The 17,283-nt window shown below is 58.5% G+C and overlaps 1 protein-coding gene across 2 annotated transcripts in view; it reads right to left on the reverse strand.

Moving 5' to 3' along the window:
- Positions 1-241: 241 nt before the first annotated feature.
- The window catches only part of COL4A2 (collagen type IV alpha 2 chain), a 174,997-nt gene continuing 157,955 nt past the window's right edge, over positions 242-17,283 (reverse strand). For both annotated transcript variants that reach the window (XM_053889011.1, XM_019443909.2), the window contains exons 35-48: positions 16,523-16,586; positions 16,090-16,164; positions 13,857-13,964; positions 13,029-13,136; positions 12,252-12,323; positions 11,781-11,906; positions 7,868-7,984; positions 6,876-7,037; positions 6,625-6,723; positions 6,133-6,279; positions 5,860-5,976; positions 4,565-4,756; positions 3,139-3,425; positions 242-1,291 (exon numbers count right to left, since the gene is read on the reverse strand). In XM_053889011.1, coding sequence (XP_053744986.1) covers positions 1,034-1,291; positions 3,139-3,425; positions 4,565-4,756; positions 5,860-5,976; positions 6,133-6,279; positions 6,625-6,723; positions 6,876-7,037; positions 7,868-7,984; positions 11,781-11,906; positions 12,252-12,323; positions 13,029-13,136; positions 13,857-13,964; positions 16,090-16,164; positions 16,523-16,586 — 1,932 coding nt within the window. In that variant the 3' untranslated portion in view covers positions 242-1,033. The remainder of the gene's footprint in view (positions 1,292-3,138; positions 3,426-4,564; positions 4,757-5,859; positions 5,977-6,132; positions 6,280-6,624; positions 6,724-6,875; positions 7,038-7,867; positions 7,985-11,780; positions 11,907-12,251; positions 12,324-13,028; positions 13,137-13,856; positions 13,965-16,089; positions 16,165-16,522; positions 16,587-17,283) is intronic.

Raw genomic sequence — 17,283 nt, forward strand, 5'->3', positions numbered from 1 at the left:
TGACCTGGGACGTTCTGTCAGAACTAACCAGATGACTTGGGAAGTGTGTTTGTGAGGCGCCCGTTCTCTTGAGCCCCGTGAGTGGTGGCTGGGGTGTTTCCTGTGGGCCCTAACACACTGCAAACACAAACACCTCCCTGACGAGCCACACCACAGACCCGGGGAGGGGCGTGGCGGGTGTGTGGGGTTCGTGCAGCAAACTGTGCTTGACAGACGTGGGAGAATGAAGGCCATCAACACCTTGGGGTATAAAAAGCTCAAAACCAACTTTTATTGTGTGTTTGTTACAGAGGTTAGATATGTCATAGGAGTATGAGTCACCAAGAATGGAGGGTAAGTCCCCGGGGCCACCTGGGGCAGTAGACACATCACTTCTGACTACAGTGTGCCACATGGCGTGGCTGACAACAGGTGGCTAAGAGGTCTCCCGATGGTCTGTGAAGACGAGGCGGGGGGGGGGGGGGACAGAAGAGAGCTCATGTGGGACCATCAAAGTCTTAAAAGGCACATCTGGCCTTCCTGAGGGGTTAAGAGGCACATCCTGGGTCTTTGGGAGGAAACAGAGCTGCCAGCACGGAGGCCCGGATACCCGCAGGTGGGAGTCGCACGAGGGGTTCAGGAGCCCTTGGTGACACGCTTTGCTTATCAACACCACCCCATTAGGCGGGTTCAACAATGCGGGTCGTCTGCGGGGTCTGGAAGCGCAGTGACTCTAAGGGCACGTGTGGAGACATCAGCTACACCTAGTGCAGAGCACTGTGGCACAGCCTGATGGGGGTGTTCGGGTGGGTGACCGTTCTGTTGGGAGGCAGGTGTCGCCAGTGCCGAAGCCCCTGCGGGTGCCCACGGGCTGTTTGGTGTGAGCGCTGGCGCTCAATTCCTTTGGCAGCCTTTCCGTCAGAGTTTGAAAGAGAGGATGAGATCGGTTTTGGGGGCGGCGTGTGAGGTAATAAGTTAAGAGTGAGCACCAAGGTGGCCCCCCCGGCCGAGTTTAGCCCCCCGAGAAGCGCGTGCGGGGCGCGGCCCCCGCACGTCACAGGTTCTTCATGCACACCTGGCAGCGGCTGATGTGCGTGCGGATGAGCCCCGCCTTGAGGGTGTCGGCGGACGGCGAGCCCTGGAAACTGCGCTCGGGGATGGTGGTGAGCCAGAAGCTGTACTTGTTGGCGTAGTAGTGGCAGGTGCCACGGCCCCCGTTGCACTCGATGAAGGGCGTCGCGCGGAAGTCCTCCAGGCAGCTGCCCGGAGACACCAGCGACTGGCCACCGCCTTCGTCACCGGCCGCCGTGTGCTGCACAGAGGGAGACGGGGCAGGGCTGTGAGCGCGCCCGCAGGGGGACGGCCCGGGCTCTTTGATGCACCATCCTCGCCACCCCCCCCCCCCCCCAGCTAAACACCCCCCGGAGTTTATCTGCGCTTTCAATACAGACCGCCTGCAATAAACCAGGGTGGCCCACGCACCAGGCACAGTGCAGGGACAGGGACGTGAGCCCACGCGCACCGTCTGAACTTCAGGGAAGCCCAGAGCAGAAGCAGGTTATAACCAGCACACGCGGCTGACTTCGTCTTGGGGAAAAACACCGTCTCCCGAATCATCTACTCAAAGGGTGAAGTGTGTTCACCTGGCAGGACAGATGCCAACGTGTGAACTGCTTTTTTTTTTTCTTTTTTCAAAGGAAAACTAAAGTCAACATGCAGGGCACACGTGAGGCTGGTAAGGTAAAAATAAGGCAGAAAGAAAGTGGCCTCGACAGCTCCTCCTCGCTTGTTCTTCTAGAGAGAGACTGGGAGTGGTTCTGGAAATCTCCCCTTGCTGGTGTCTCGATAACCAACAGGTACTACTTGTGTAATGATTGTTTTTTCAATCAGAGGGTTGTTAATTAGGCAGCCGGTCATCTGAGAGGACCGTGTGGCTGCTGGCCGGGAGGCGGGAAGCGTCAGAGGGGACCTCGTCTTCACTTCTGTCACCTGCTACTTTCTCGTGGTGTCCCAAGTGCGGCAGCTCTTGTTAAGACGCACGGGACCCCCGGGGCCCGAAGCTCATAGAGAAATGGGCCGCCAGGCTTGGTGGGACACACACTGTCCCTGTGGCTTGTGGGACAGGGATGTGTCTCAGCCACAGTGTGAGGGAAAAAAAGGAGGCTGTTCTGGGGCGTCCTGGGCGGGTAACCCGGGTCAACCTCTTTAAACAAAGCCACAAGCACAAGAAGCTTTGAAAAAGGCTTGCGCTCGCAGAATGCAGGAGCCCCCCCAGCCCAGAGCCCCACAGTTCGTTTGGTGTGGGAGGGAGCCTCAGGCCCCACTTGGTGTGAAGGAGCGGAGGCCGGCCTGGGAGGGCCCCGCCCTGGAAGGACACCTCGAGGGAGCCGGCGGGCCAGGGTCAGGAGGAAGCACCCTGCGGGAAGCCTCAGAGCTGGGAGCAGCCTGGCCAGCAAGGGCTCTGACTTTAGTCCGCACACACACACACACACACACACACACACACACACGCACACGCACACCTGCACACAGACGCACCCCGATGGCACATGTAACCACACAGGCTTGTTCTGTCCTCAAAAGTCACCTTACGTGGCCGTGATCAGCTTCTCGAAAAGTAGGGAGGTGCCTGTCTTTGCACAGAACTCAGTATTCTGTGCTTCGAATTATTGCAGCAATGATACCTCTAAAAATATTAAGATATGAATACTTACCTTTTCCTATCGCTTACATGTTATGTTATTTATATGATTTATGACTTATGGCACTTATGACGAACGTAAACACAAGGCCTACTGTCGTCACTGGCCTTTCCTTTCTCCGTACAGTGGTGGAGTAAGCAGGAAAACCGTAAGGGCTGCTATCATGGTGGCCCAGTTTATCCTAATTGCAGCCCGTACAGTGGCCTGATGGCAAATTCACGGGCCCCTGTGGGTGGGGCAGCCCATGCCTGACATGGCTCAGTTCGCAAAGTGCTTAGGCAAAAGTGCAGGCTGTATTCCAGCTCTCATCCCCTGGGCCAGATGCCCTTGTGCAGTGTGCAACCTGAGCAACTGTCCCGTGTGATTATTCTTACAGAGGCAGGGTGTGTTGGGGAGAGGAACTAGATTTCCACCCAGTTCCATGCTCAGACAGAGAAAGCAGGCAAGTACCACATACCATGAGGAAAGAATATCCAATCCACAGACTCCGCCATCCAGCTGGGCAGTGGGGGATGGAGACATCTTGACTGTGTACCGCTATGGCGACGGCTGGGGCCTCACACACGGAACAGCGGCTGATGTAGGGCTTGATTTCGTCCTCGGCCACCGGCATCATGGGCAGCGGGGCCGTGGTGGAGAGCCAGTAGGACTTGTCATTGCGGCTGGCGTAGTAGCACACATCACCCGGGTTGCAGTACAGAAAGGGCATGGTGCTGAACCGAGCCAGGCAGGAGCCCGCCAGCCCTGTGGAAAGAGGTTGCAGCTGAGTGTGGCTGGGAAGACGCCCCTCCAGGCCAGGCCAGGTCCCAGAGGCCCCACGTCAGGGACCTGCCCACCAGCCACCCGGCGGGGCTCAGATCCGCACAGGGGACCGAGCTAGCAGTTTCCAATTCCTTTTTTTGGAGTCTGCCCTGCCATTTCAGCCTTGCCCTTCCAGAAGTTTTCACACACATCCCTGGATGGAGTGGGGTCTTCATGAAGTAGCACCTGGCTGAGGCCTATGTTGTTTGGGGGTCTTCAAGACCAGCCCCGAGAAACCCCTGATGGGACCCAAGATAAGGGCCTGGCTTCCTGTACCCTGAAGGGCCCTGCCCGAAGGAACTCCGTCCGTACGAACCCCAAACACTCCCCTGCTCCTGGGTACAAAGGTTGCCTTTATCTCAGGGCAGAGAGGATGAATTAGAGCTGCACAGTCTTCCCTGCTCAAATGGGCTGCCTACTGGGCTTGGGGACGTGTGGGCACCTGCCACCAAGCCTGCCCAGCGCAGGCCCCACCGCCTAGGCTCTCCTCCCGGCTCTGCGTTTTAGGCCCTGGCCCTGTGCGTTCGTCCCGCTTTGTGTTCTGTTAAACTTATTTCGGAAGTGGAACCTGTAGACGGGAATGTGCACACAGCATCGGGGTCGGATTGAGGGACTCCCCACCCCTGTCCCTACCACAGGCCCCTCGGACGGAGGTACCCCTGCCCCTCCCCGACTTTTCATGTGTGCTCGCTGCACTTCCTGTGCACTTTTAAGTCCTTTCAATTCCTTTTGGCAACCAGGCTTATTTGAATGCACATCTGTTCTCCTGGGGGCTCTGTGTGACCGCCCGCCCCTCACGGCCCCAGCCTGACCGTTTACAGAGCCTGCGGCGAAAAGCCAAGCTGGGGGTGAAGCTTCTAGTGGCCTCCAGGGCAGGCGGGGCCACCCCTGAGCCTGTGCAGGCCGCAGCCTCTGTGGTCCTGAACTGAGCTTTGGAGGTCTCAAAGGCCATTTTCATCTCTTCTGGAAGCCCAGGGATGTGGATGGGCCCAGTGCCCTCGATCGGCAGGAGCCCGTCCAGCCAAGAGCTGCCAACGCTGACCAGGAGCCGAATTGGCCGGGGCTAGCCGGGCGGTACCTACCCAGGTCCTGGTTGTGCGCCTTCTCCTGGCCTTCAAAGTACAGCAGGCTGTACCCACTCCAGAGCTTGTTCATGCCCACGGGGCACATGGGCTCCTGGTCCGTCTGACTGTGCTTCACCAGGAGGTAGCCAATGCTGACGCTGCGGCCGGGCATGCCGGGCAGGCCGGGGGTCCCCGGGCGGCCTGGCTCCCCTAGAACCGGGAGAGAGTGGCCACCTTTCAGCTGCTGTGTGGACCTTGGCCTCTGCGGCTGCTGCCCGCTTTCTGCCTGAAGCCTGGCCCTCACTGGCTGTGCCCCTTGGAGGACCTGCCAGGGCCCTGAACGAGGGGCAGGTGCGGAGCCAGTCGAAGGGCCCAGAGGACTGCGGCTCACCCCCACCCAACAAATGGGCCTCCTCTGTCCCAAGAGCCCTGTGGCTGGGCACGTCTGGGTTAGAACTCTGCCTCCCACGATGCCCACCCAGGGCTCGAGTCTGCTCCCAGAGCATAGCGGAACATCTACTGTGCCTCCAACAAGACGACCCTTCAAACACTGGGAATCAGCTGTCCGTGCTGATCCTGCCTTGCTCCCCGCCCACCCCCCCAAGGGACACTTCCACTTGTCACTTGTTCCTCACGGGATGTCCCCTCCACCTCTGCTGCTTGGTCTCCCAGCCTGGATGACTCCCCTCTGCCCACATGTGTCCCTGGACATACATCCCCCACGGAGCCCGCAACCTCCTGGCCATGGGTGGGTCCGTGCGGAGGACAGCGGACTGCACGCTCCTGTGATGGGGACACCGGTCGTGCACCCCAGTTGAATGTGACTCACTCCTACCACTGTTTCCCAGTGAGCTCAGGGGGGACTGAAACAAATCTACTTCTTTGTGCACAAATTGCTGGTATTTCTGGCCTATCCCGCCCTGCGTACGTACAGATCATTTTAAGAAATCAGTGACACCAGACTTTACGATGGCTGCCACTAACACAATTGCTTTCCTTCAGCTCACTGTCCCAGACCTTTGAGATCATAACAAAGCCCGTTTCTCGAAGTGCGTTGATTGCCTCCTTCTCCGAGCCACCTGCAGACGTGTCAGTGGAAGGAAGGGGGCCGGCCTGTCTGGGGACTCTGGACCGGGTGCCCTCATGGGCACAGGTGTTGTTACCGAGTGCCACAGCCTGGGTGAGGGGCAGCGTCTTTCTGCTCGTCTGGGTGCTGGCTCATCCCTCCCCACGTACCACAGAACACTGGTCAGACCCTCAGTGGACCTGGAAGAAACCCCCTGCCCTCTGCCCCCTTTCCGTCTGCCACTCACCTTCCTGGCCGATGGGCCCCTGCTGTCCCATGGGCCCCTGGTCTCCTCGGAATCCAGGAACAGCAGAAACGCCACCTCTTCCCTGGGGCCCTGCCTTCCCTGGAGCCCCGCGGAAACCTGCATAGCCACGAAACGGGTGTGAGCACCATGGAAGGCGTGACCGTGCTCAGCGTCACTGATGCTCAACACAGGCTTCCCGGGGAGGAAACCGAAGTGAGAAGAACGCGAGCAGGAGAAGGCGTTTCCCTGGCGGCTCTCTGGCAGGGCTCCTACCTGGCTCTCCTGGGGGGCCCTGGGGCCCCATCTCTCCCTGTGCCCCCGGGGGGCCTCTCCTTCCGTGTGGACCCACTGGCCCTGGCTGGACGGTGATCTTCTGGGGGATTCCCACAATCCCAGGGGATCCCATAGAACCGGGGGCACCTGGAAAGGGCAAAGAAAGGCCAGTTGACACAGGGGCGCCCCCTGTCTTCCTTGCAATGATCTGTATTCCATTGTTTTCATCCGTTGAAACCAATCTTGGAGCTTCCTGGAACCATCTTGCCATCTAGAGAATAACCCGTCTGCGAGGTCGCTAAGGGCCTTCCCTTCACCGGCGGCTGTCAGTCACCCAGTCACGGCGGGAGCCACAGAGGGTCCCAGCGTGGCACTTCAGAGGGAGACCTCGGAGGGGTCCCCCAGCCCGGAGGGCCAGGGATCGTCCTGAAGCCCAGTCCTGGGGCCGCCCACCTGAGATGCTGGCTGTGTGCGTGTGCGAAGGCCACTCACCTGGGAGTCCCCTGTCTCCTTTGGGCCCCTTGGGGCCTGGGTCGCCCACACTCCCGGTGGCTCCTGTGTTTCCCATGAGTCCTGGCTCCCCTCTGGGTCCTTCAAGACAAGCAGGACACAGAGGACTCACACGTCTGTGTGGGGGCTCCAGCCCTGCCCGCCCCCCCCCCCCCCCCCCCGCCCTGACTGGTGCCGCCAGCCTCCCCGGCAAGAGGAGACAAGAGGAGCCCTCCCTCCGTGGGCACCGTTACCTTTTACTCCCGGGAGCCCGAACACGCCAGGCCGGCCCTGGGGCCCAGGGTCCCCGCCCCACCCTTTGGTCCCGGGGTTTCCTGGGGCTCCTGGGTTGCCCTCGTCTCCTTTCCTTCCAGGGAGAGCAGCAGGTCCAGGTGGCCCCGGGGGCCCTCGATAACCTGTCGACATGCATCACCAGAAAGACGTTACACAGGAGGAGGGCGCGGGCATGGCCAACCGGCACTGGCATGTGTTGCAGGACGTGCCCGGGGGGCCAGGTGTCGAGTCCCCTGTCTGGGGGGCGTCTTTGGCATGTCTAACACTGGACGAGTTTTCTTTATTGTGGTAGAATATACATAACATAAACCTTACCATTTTAACCATTTTTTTTTAATTAAAAATTTTTTTAATGCTTATTTTTGAGAGAGAGAGAGAGAGAGAGAGAGAGAGAGAGAGGTGGAGAGAGAGAGAGAGACAGAATCCGAAGCAGGCTCCAGGCTCTGAGCTGTCAGCACAGAGCCCGACGCAGGGCTCGAACCCATGAACTGTGAGGTCAGGACCTGAGCTGAAGTTGGACGCTTAGCCAACTGAGCCACCCAGGCGCCCCCATTTCAACCATTTCTAAGTGTGCGGTTCAGGGGCACTGAGTACACCTGTACTTCAGGGCACTGAAGGACCTGTGTGGCCATCGCCACACCAGGAAGGTCCACCTCAGACCTTCTCATCTTCCGGAAGCGGGGCTCTGCCCCCATTCACCTGCGACTCTCTGTCGCCTCCCCCAGCCCCAGCTTCCCCCATTCTCCCTTCCGTCCCTGGATCTGAATGCTCTGGGGACTTGTTACCAGTGGCATCACACAGTGCTCGTCCCTCCGTGCGCGTGTGGCCCATTTCCCTTTGCACAATGTCCCTCAAGGTGGCAGTGAGAGTCTGTCCCATCCCTACAGTAATCCGGTCACCGCCGGGTCCTGCCCCACAGATTGCAACACACAGAAACAGGAGTCCTGCTTACCTTCTGGGCCAAATATGCCCGGCGCCCCTTTGTCACCAGGTGACCCAGAGATGTTGGAAGGTGGGGTGATTCCTGGAAATCCCTGAAGTCCCGGACTCCCGACTGGGCCTCGTTCCCCTTCGGAGAGAAACAGAAGTCAGTTTTGCCATCACCGTCCAACTTTTCAATCTATCGTTTCCCCTCCTGTCCAGGAGCAGAGCCGCCAAGGAGGGGCAGTGAGGGGAGGCGGGGACCGTGCCACACTGCGGGCGTGGGGAAGCCACCGGCCCCTCCTGCTGCCTGGAGGGTCCCACGGATCTTGCTCAGCCGACGTGGCTGTGGTACTTGAGGACGGCCCCTGGGCCCTGGAAGGCTGGCTCTGTTGTTGGCTAGCACTTGGGTTGGGATGGAAGGTTCCAGGTGTGGCTAGCACTCGTGTTGGTCCAGAAGGACCACACGGACGCTCCCAGTCTGCCCTGTCGCCCTCCCTTCGGTAGCCTGGGTCCCAGCTTTGCACAGCCGTCCTCGCCGCCCGTGGGTTCTGCGCTCGCCGATCCGCATACTCGGCGGGGTTTACTGGCGATGCGCCCTCAGTGCCGGCGTCCCTCCCGGACAAGCAGAAGAGGCAGACCCTTGCGTGCCTGCCAACGTCCTCGTTTCAGCTCCAAGTGTCAACAAGGATTCTTCCTGTGTCTGTTTAGTGCTGTGGTGTTTACATTTCTGGGCTTCTTATTGGTGATTTCACTGTTAAATTGTCCCCCCTCCTCCCCGATCATGCCGAAGTGCCATCTGGCATTCCTCAGCTCAGGACAGCTGTGGCGTGCTCACAGAGGACACGTGTGTCACGGGGGCTTCCTTCGGGCAAGAGACCGAGCCGGTGGCCGCGAGGTCCACGTCAACGTATCAACAACACACATCAAATAAGGTGTCTTTCAACAGAAACACATGAGAGCAAAAGGTCACGTGCAGGTCGGTCGGTGAAGGTGTGACCAGGGGCTGTCAGGAGCCCGACTCTGCATTTCCATGAGAGTCCCTGGTTCAGAATCTCTCACTTGGTATTTGCTTCGCAGAACAGAACTGCGGCACGGGACAGGACCGGCCTCAGGCACTGACGGAGGACAGACGGTGGAGGACAGTCCCCATGTGAGCAGATCTGTGGGAGCCCCCTGGTCCCGCGTGTTGGCCCACACGACGGTCACAGGTGCCCGTCCGTGCTCGGCGGGCGTGGGCGCCGCCAGTGGGGAGGCGGTCGGTTTCTCTCCTAATTGCCAGACTGGTGTTTGTTTTCTCCCACAGTCTGGAGGTGCGGAGAGGTGTCCGGGTGTCCCGGGACCGTCATGTCTCCGCCACGGTGGACGGTGAGCTGGGCAGCACGGGGCAAATCCGCATGACCGAGGGGCCAGCTGCCGCCTCCTGTGCCCCCCACGCAGCCTCCTGGCTGGTCCTCAGCCACACCGCGGCTCCGATACCCGTCACGGCATGTGCCTCTGTGCAGCGGATGGAGAAACGCGCCGGGGGAACACTGAGAAAGGTGTCATCTTTGTCTCAATTACAGGCAGTGGGCAAGCGGGTTTATGAGGCCTGTGGGGACTGGCCAGCTGCCGTCTGTAGTTTGACAGAAAACGACACCAACTGAGCTGTGTCTAACTATTGTCACAAAGTGACCGAAACAGGCGGCGAGTGTCAGTGGATACAGGCAGAAACTCTTAAGTCAGAAGATCCAGAGCGGCCGGATTCCCACAACAAACCACAGTGACTGGGCCTCTGTTAATGACACTCTGAGTGACCCAGGCTCAGTTTGCTGGAATCAGGGTCAACACAAGCCCGTTCCCTCCTTGGCGCCCATGGATCTTCCTAAGTGTTGAAAGAAACCCCCGACTGATGGAGGTTTGATGAAAGGCCGTCCCGCACAGGCAAACCATGAATTGAGCCCCACATCAGCGGCAGGAGGGGCCTCGGCTGCAAATCTGCACTTCTGGCCTGAGGTGAGGCCCACGGGAGGGACAACGATGGCTCACGGTCACCCGCCATCCTCGGAGGACAGTGTGTCCTCACCGGCCTGCCTGGGGATGTCTCCGTGGGAAGTCTCCCTCCCTCACGACGGCCAGAGGCTGTGGCCCAGTGGGCAGAGCCCGGACTCTGCTCGGAAACCACCAGCTCGTTGGGCTGCCGTGATTCTGATGCGGGACGAGGCCCTCGTAGGGGACAGGTGCTTTACAGAGAGCTGCGAGGCCTCAGGGCCGTGTGGGAGCCCGCACGTTCTGGGTCCCTCTGATGGAGTGCGGGGGCTACACTGTAGGTTCAAGAATTCTGGGAAACAGATGGCGCACAGTTACCGCGCGATGGGATCGTGGGGCGGGGTGGCGGAGTCTTTCGACTTTGTGGCGGTCACAAAGAGTTTCACAACATTCTGCTCCAACGAATGTCTGTGAACACTGACTCTGCAGCAGGCATCTCGCCGAGGTATAAACAGGGGAGTAAGAGAGGTGATTTCTGTCCTGCCGGGAACCGTAACCTATCCCTTGTTGCCTGTTTCTGAGCCTGAACAGTGTGCCGTGTGCATCAGTCGGCATGCCTCAGGACACAGGGCGCAGCTGAAGTCTTGTGAGCACTGTGCCTTTCGCTTCCCTCTGTCCCCTGGGCCTGGTCTCACCTCCATATCCCGGGCTGCGTTCCCCCACCCCTTTCAGAGGGCAGCTCCTCTTACGAGCAGGACTCTCTGAAAAAATACTAATTGGAGGCCTTTTAGAGAAGCCAGAGAGCGTTGCTTTCTGGGCCTCTATGTGTAAGAGCCTCACCTGTATTATCTCACCGCATCCCCTCGATACCCAGAAGGTGGGCTTCTACCTTCGTTTTATAAGCAAAGCCATGTGCAAGGTCGCACCAAGTGAGAGGCAGAATGAGAACACACATGCAGGCATCTGACTTCAAAGTCACGGGCACTGCCAGCTCCCCGGGGGGCTCTAAGGAGGCTTGTGCCGGTGGACCGACCCTTACCCCCGAGCGGGGAATGTGCTGGTCAACAGACCCCGACTGAGGCTGCGTGAGCACCGTGCAGCCTCTTAGGGCTCATACTAAGGCCCCGGCTGGCTGAGCCTCTCCTCATTCTCTTGCCTTCAGATCAATGCTGTGGAGCTCAGATATCAGGGAATTCTGGAGTTTCCAGCTATTTGAAAGAGGGGCAGTGACAGACCTTGGAGAATCAGGCGATGTGGTCGGTGAGCCTCTGGACACTGGCTGCCCTCCGTGGGGGATCGAGTCGCTGCCTTCCTTGGGCACTGACTACTCTATAGGGTTGCTGGCTCTAGCTTACTAGAGTATCCTGACCGAAGCACGCCCTGGGCCGCTGTGTGACAGGCCTGCACCCATGTGCTGGGTGTGCTGGTGGCCACGGATCGTAAGCAAACGCTCAATGACACTGTAATACTTTCAACACGCTCTGCCCCTAGATACTGATTGGACTTCTGTCTGGAAACGTTTCCCACCTCAGGTCAGGCTTAAGCACGTGTGCCGGGGGCTTGGGTGGGAGTGGGGCCCTTTCTCAGCAGGTGAGACACCTTTCCCTGGTTGGCTCCTACCACAGGCCAGGCCTGCCTGCGGGGTTCAGCTCGGCGACTGTAATGCTTGTGTTTACATGTTCGTCTGACACTGAGAGATTGTGACGGGTAAGCACTGTGCAGGTGCCCCGGGGACATGGGGCAGGGGACAGAGTGTGGTCCCTACAGGTGGGAACGTGTCCTTCCCACCAGAGAGGGTGGTCACTCACTAACCCCTGATGGATTCTAAGAGTCTAAGGGTGGAGGGCTGGCCAAGGGGTTCTGCAGCAAGAAATTGTCTGCAAAGCAACCGGCACTTTCTAGGGACCTTTCCACATCCATCTCTCGGACTCACATACACCCCAGGTTTGGTGCCACTGACTGGTCCTTGGCCTCACCTGGATTTCCTCGCTCCCCTTTCTGTCCTGGGGCTCCGACAGGGCCTGGGCGGGTGTTGGCCTCTCCTGGGTCACCCCTGTCCCCGGCAGGACCGGGAAAGCCGGGGTCTCCGTGGGCGTCCACACCTGCGGCAGGGTTAACACAGCGGTGAAGTTAGCATCCTCAGCCATGGCAGGCTGATCTTTGGAGGCAAAAGACCAGTGATGCTGTGCACCAAGACTCGGGGATGGAACCAGAGGCCGGCCGTGGAGATCCCAGCTGGCCGTGCGGCCTCAGTGTCCCGGATGTGATTGTAGTTGGAACCCCTCTCAGTCTGCAGCACCACGGAGGAGCCCAGGTGGCCTCCGGGAGGGCCGCACAGCCCGCACAGAGCCATCCTGCTCCCTGAACCCCCAGGTCCAGGACGTCCCCCACTAGCCCCTGCCCCCCCCCACTGGGTGTGGTCACGTGGCTGGGGCAGGATTAAATACCTGGGGATCCTGGAAAGCCTTTGGTGCCTGGCAAGCCGTGGAGTCCGCTGATGCCTCGGATGCCCGGAAAACCTGTGTGGGTTTCACTCACGGTTATTTCATGCACCGGAGAGCAAAGAAACTCTTGAAGCAATTCACACCTGGTTTTGTTTGCTGTTATACAGTCATCCATCCGGTTCACTCAAAAGCCCGGCAAACAGCAAGCAGTTCTGCACACTGTGACTTGCACATCGCTTTCGTGTCACCCAGGAGAACCATTTAACTGAGATTGTTTGCATGGAATCTTTTCACAGGCTCGTTATGGCCGTAAGGGAGCTGGACGGAAGTGCGGTGTTTCTCCTGATGCTTCACTGTACATATGTGGTTCGTACAAGTTGTGCTCGGAACCAAGGCTCTAGCATTATTCCATTCCCTCCGGATTCCCGAGCATAAACTTTTCTAAGTAGGACATGTAAGGCTGACGGCCAATGAGCGCGATTCTTCCTGGGATATGGGGAGTGAGTGTGGGTGGGGGTGGTCCCTTAATGCTGGGAAAGACAGCTCCTGAGGGCCTGGGTAACCCCCCAGCTCCCGCCAAGAGCTCGGCCAGACCTGGCTCAGCCACAGCTGGAGCCCTGGACAGGACAGCAGGGACACTGGCTTCTGTCCCTCTGTCCCACCTCTGCATTGCTGTGAGCCGACCAGAGAGAGGCCAACCTGGCTCCCAGTGCCCCTCCCCAACCTGCAGGCCTGGCTCTGAGTTGGTGCTCGTGTCTGCAGAGGGAGAGACGCTCTCACCTGGTGAGCCTGGGATCCCGGGCCAGCCATAGTCTCCTTTGTCACCGGGCGCTCCTGCCCGCCCCGGCTCTCCCTGCGGCCCCTGTAGCCCTGTCAGTCCTGGGAAGCCTGGGGGTATAAACACACCCTTAAGTGGGACTGGAACCCCCAGCAGCACCCAGGAACCCCAGGGCCTCCCTGGTCTGTAGCTCGGTTCTGCCTGGAGGAGGAGGGCCTCTGTGGGAAAGGAAGAGCCTTCCTTCCAGCTGGAAACGTGCCCCACGTACGGGCTGAGGGCGGGTAGCTCAGCTTTGCCAAAGAGAGAGCAGCCTGTGTTCTCCCAGTGTTGTCCTGCCATCTGCGTGGGAGTCTGGAGGGAACCCAGGAAACCCTGAAGGATCAGCCTTCAGGTTCCCAGGTCCCACGCAAAGCAAGGCAACAACAAAACAAAAGCAGCAACAAGGAAAAAGCGGGGAAGTAGCCCCCCTGTCTGCTTTCCAAGCTAACTCGGGATCCGCAAACACGTTTCTGCATATTCGGATGCACAGAAGGGGTGCTATGACCAGAACTCAGCCTGAGTTCACGGGGAGACACCGGCCACAGGAACTTGTGCATCAGTTCTTGTGCATGTCCCCACGGCTGGCCGCCTGGTCCTCTCCATGAGCTCGGTCCTAAGGCAGAGCTGGGTCACGAGTAACATGCAAGGGCCAGCTTCCTGGGGCGCGGTGTGATCGTGGCAGACTAGGAGACAGGCACACCGGCCACCTCTGTCCTGGGGTCCTGAGGTTTGGAGCCCCAGCTGTGGGGGTAGGGCACACGTGGGGACAGCAAGACAGCAAGAGATCGTACCTGCTTGCCCTTTAGGTCCCGGAGGGCCTTGGACGCCTGGCACGCCTGTTATCCCGGGGAAGCCGACTTCACCCTCCGTTCCTTTTTCCCCAAAGAATCCCTTTAGACCTGTAAGCACAGAGTTCTGATTGGAGCCGAGCAGACACTGCCTCCCTGGGGCTTAAGGGGACGCCAGGTAAGGGATGCTGTCATTTCACACGGCTGCTTCTGCTGTGAATGTCTCCTTATCTCAACATGTTCCTTCCCTGACTCCTGTTTTACCTAATTCAGTGGCCCCACGTCCTAGTATTCATGCCCTTGGGCATGGATGGGGCCGACTTGGGTCACCCCAGGTCACTGTGTCACTTCATCGGCCATAGAATGTGTCATGCATCCCTGTTTTCACTTTGTCACCTCTTTGGGTGGCTGGCTCTGGAGAGGACACCCAAGCTGCTCGGGGAGAGGCCCACGTGGTGAGGGGCTGAGGCCTCCCGCCAACAGCTGCTCTCGGGTGCCATCTTGGAGATGGGCCCTCCCGTTCCAGACCAGCCTGGGGTCAGAACCACGGCGCTCCTGAATTCCTGGCCCCTGGAGACCATGAGATACTTCTTGTGGATGTTCTAGGCCACTGTGTTTTGAGCACCTCACCAAGATCACCACCTAGGGCCCCTATCGGAGTGGTTCTTCACGTGTGGTGTGTCGGGGACAGCTGGGGAATCGGTCATACATGTGTGAGCCTCTGTCTCAGGGATGGCTTAGCAGGCCAGGGGCAGTCTGTAATCTGCACCTTCAACTAGCACGTCAGGAGACTCCGCCATGGCCATCAGGCAGACTTAGAAACCCTGCCTTCGCCAGTGACATTATTCCGGGTCAAACGTTTGCGGTGTTTTCTGGCACGCTGGAGGATTTTGAAAACTTTGGATCAACTTACATCCCACATAATCACTTTTGTCCAGGGTCTCCTCAATTCTGAGTTGCTCATAAAAGGTACTGTTAACGTTTGTGTGGTCTTGAAGCAGAGCCACCTGAGAAGTTCTGCTTCTATCAGTTATTCTAGTGTTTTAAGAATCCTCTCCAAACCCCGATCAGCCGCGTGCTCTCTCTGCAGACAGTCCCGTGTGCCTTCATCCCGGGGACGCCAGCCTGAGCCCCGTTCCCCCCCACCCCTGCCCCCCCCCCCCCCCCCGCCCAGTCCCCCGAGGCCCCTACTGCGTAGGGGCCGGTCTGATCAGGGCCCCTCCGGCTGCCCCCTCTGCTGCTGACCTCTCAGGCGGCCCTCATTGGTCCGAGGGAGATGGACCCCACGGTCGCCTGATACACGTGTCACAGCCCCTCTGTGCCTGGGACTGATGTCCTGAGACACAGCCCTACTTCCTGGGCCCACAGCTAAGTCACCTACACGGTTGAGGGGTGACAGCCGGAGTTCTTGGTGGGGACAGCCTCTTTCCCCCAACATATTTTCAGGTGAATAAACGAGGTCATTGTTAGTGACCACAGAGCAAAGATGGTCTCACGTTTCTGCTTTTATAAACCAAATTGCCCAAAATTCTGTAGAAGGGGAGATATAGGCAGCCCAGGGTGCCTGTGTGGCTGGGTGGAAAGCCACTGTGAAACCAATGATAGATGTGCAGTGAGCCCAGAGCAGCCGGGAGGCATGGACCGTCTCTGGCTCCATGTGGCCTGAATGCCCCAGTCACACGGACAGACGCTTTCCCCCGACCAGCGCTGTCCCTAAGAGAACTTGGGGCTCCAGGCAGCTAAAGCAGTGAGGGGTCCCCCGAGAGAAAATCCCCGGAAGGGATGCATCTATCCCTGGTGCCCACTAGTGGGAATGCTGACCTTGGCCTCAGGGACACTCAGAGAGGAGGAGTGAGCTACTGTACCACGTGAGGCACCCCTCCCCCCACCCTGTGCCGTCGGGGGCCTTGTTGCCCTGCTCAGGGCATGCGCCTGACTCCCGCTGCCCTCCTGCAAACCCCTTGCTGCCTATCACACGCTCTGGCCATTGTGTCATTTGCTTCGTGTCCTACTGTGTCCCTCTCAGGGACAGAGAGAGCTTTCTTAACATTGTCTTCAGGTTTAACTGAATTAAAAATTCTTCTGTGCACATTGGGCTTGGAGACCTCAAACCGTTCCCTGGAACGGGACCCACGATGCTACAAGTGGAGACACATTGGGCCGGGCCAGCTCGTGAGTGAGGCACACCCAGTGCTCAGGGCTGTCCCGAGATGGCAGACAGGAACGACTCAGGTACCTGGTGCTCCAGCGACGCCCCGCTCCCCCTTCAGGCCTGGGCTTCCTGGCAGGTCTATGGTGTCTCCAATGTCACCTAATGTGCAGAAAAGATGGTTCACAACCATTCTTCTGAATGGCAGGGGGTTAGCTTTGCAACTTCTGTTGTGTTACTGTTCATTCATTCATTCATTCGTTCATTCATTCAGTAAGCTTCATGCCCAGCATAGAGCTCAATGTTGGGCTTGAACCCACGACTCTAAGGTCAAGACCTGAGCTGAGACCAAGAGTCGGATGCTCAACCTACTGAGCCACCCAGGCGCCCCTGTGTTACGTTCTTAAGACAAAGAATTTGCTTTAAAATTCCTGCCAGCATCTCCGGGGCTCATCACCACACCCGCCCGGAATGCTCTGGATGGTGGACACCCTACGGTCATGATCCAGGCAACACTCACCGAAATCACCTGTGGGGCCAACCTCGCCATAAAGACCCGCTCTCCCCGGAGCTCCCTTGTCGCCCTAGAGCAAAGTCAGACACGGAAACATCTTAGGAGGCTGTTCATGAAATAAGTCTATAATTTAGGAGGGCTAGGGCGTCCAGCTACTTGGTTTGCTAAAACCACCTCTTGATGTTTGTTACGTCATCATTTTGTAGCACCCCCCCTCATGTTTTTCTGCATGATAGCAGGTGGTTTGCTCCCCCGTTCTTACTGAGCGGTAAAGCTTTACTGAAACCAAGTATGTAGATGATGTGGGTCACTGTCATGACGGTGGTGGTGGCACTCGTGGCTGATCGCGTCCCACACTCTGCTCAGCTGTGCACGGGCACCCATGTTGGGTCCTGTCTCAGAGGCAGGTATGATGAATTCGCATGTGACAGATGAGGACGTTGAGGCACAGAGAGGCTAAGTAATTTCTCAAGGTCACTCAGCTAGTAAGCGGCAGAACTGGGATATGAACTTGGGCTGCTGGATTCCCGAGCTTGCTCTGGATGTTGCACGGCTCTGCCCTCCATCTGCAGACGTGAGACTTCCCTCCAGCGATGCTGATTCCTGATAATGAGCCTGGGGTGGTGTCTGGGTGGCTCTGTGACCATGCAAACCATGGTTTCCTCTCTGAAGGGGCTTCTTCCTCAGATGGAGGGTGGCCTCCTGGTCCACCCTGATCCTCTGGTCTACACGGCAGCGTTAGTGGGGACTTGTGCACGGTTACCTCT

The sequence above is a fragment of the Panthera pardus genome, unplaced genomic scaffold (assembly GCF_024362965.1).
Source record: "Panthera pardus isolate Hobbes unplaced genomic scaffold, ASM2436296v1 HiC_scaffold_1, whole genome shotgun sequence".
NCBI classification, from domain to species: Eukaryota; Metazoa; Chordata; class Mammalia; order Carnivora; family Felidae; genus Panthera; species Panthera pardus.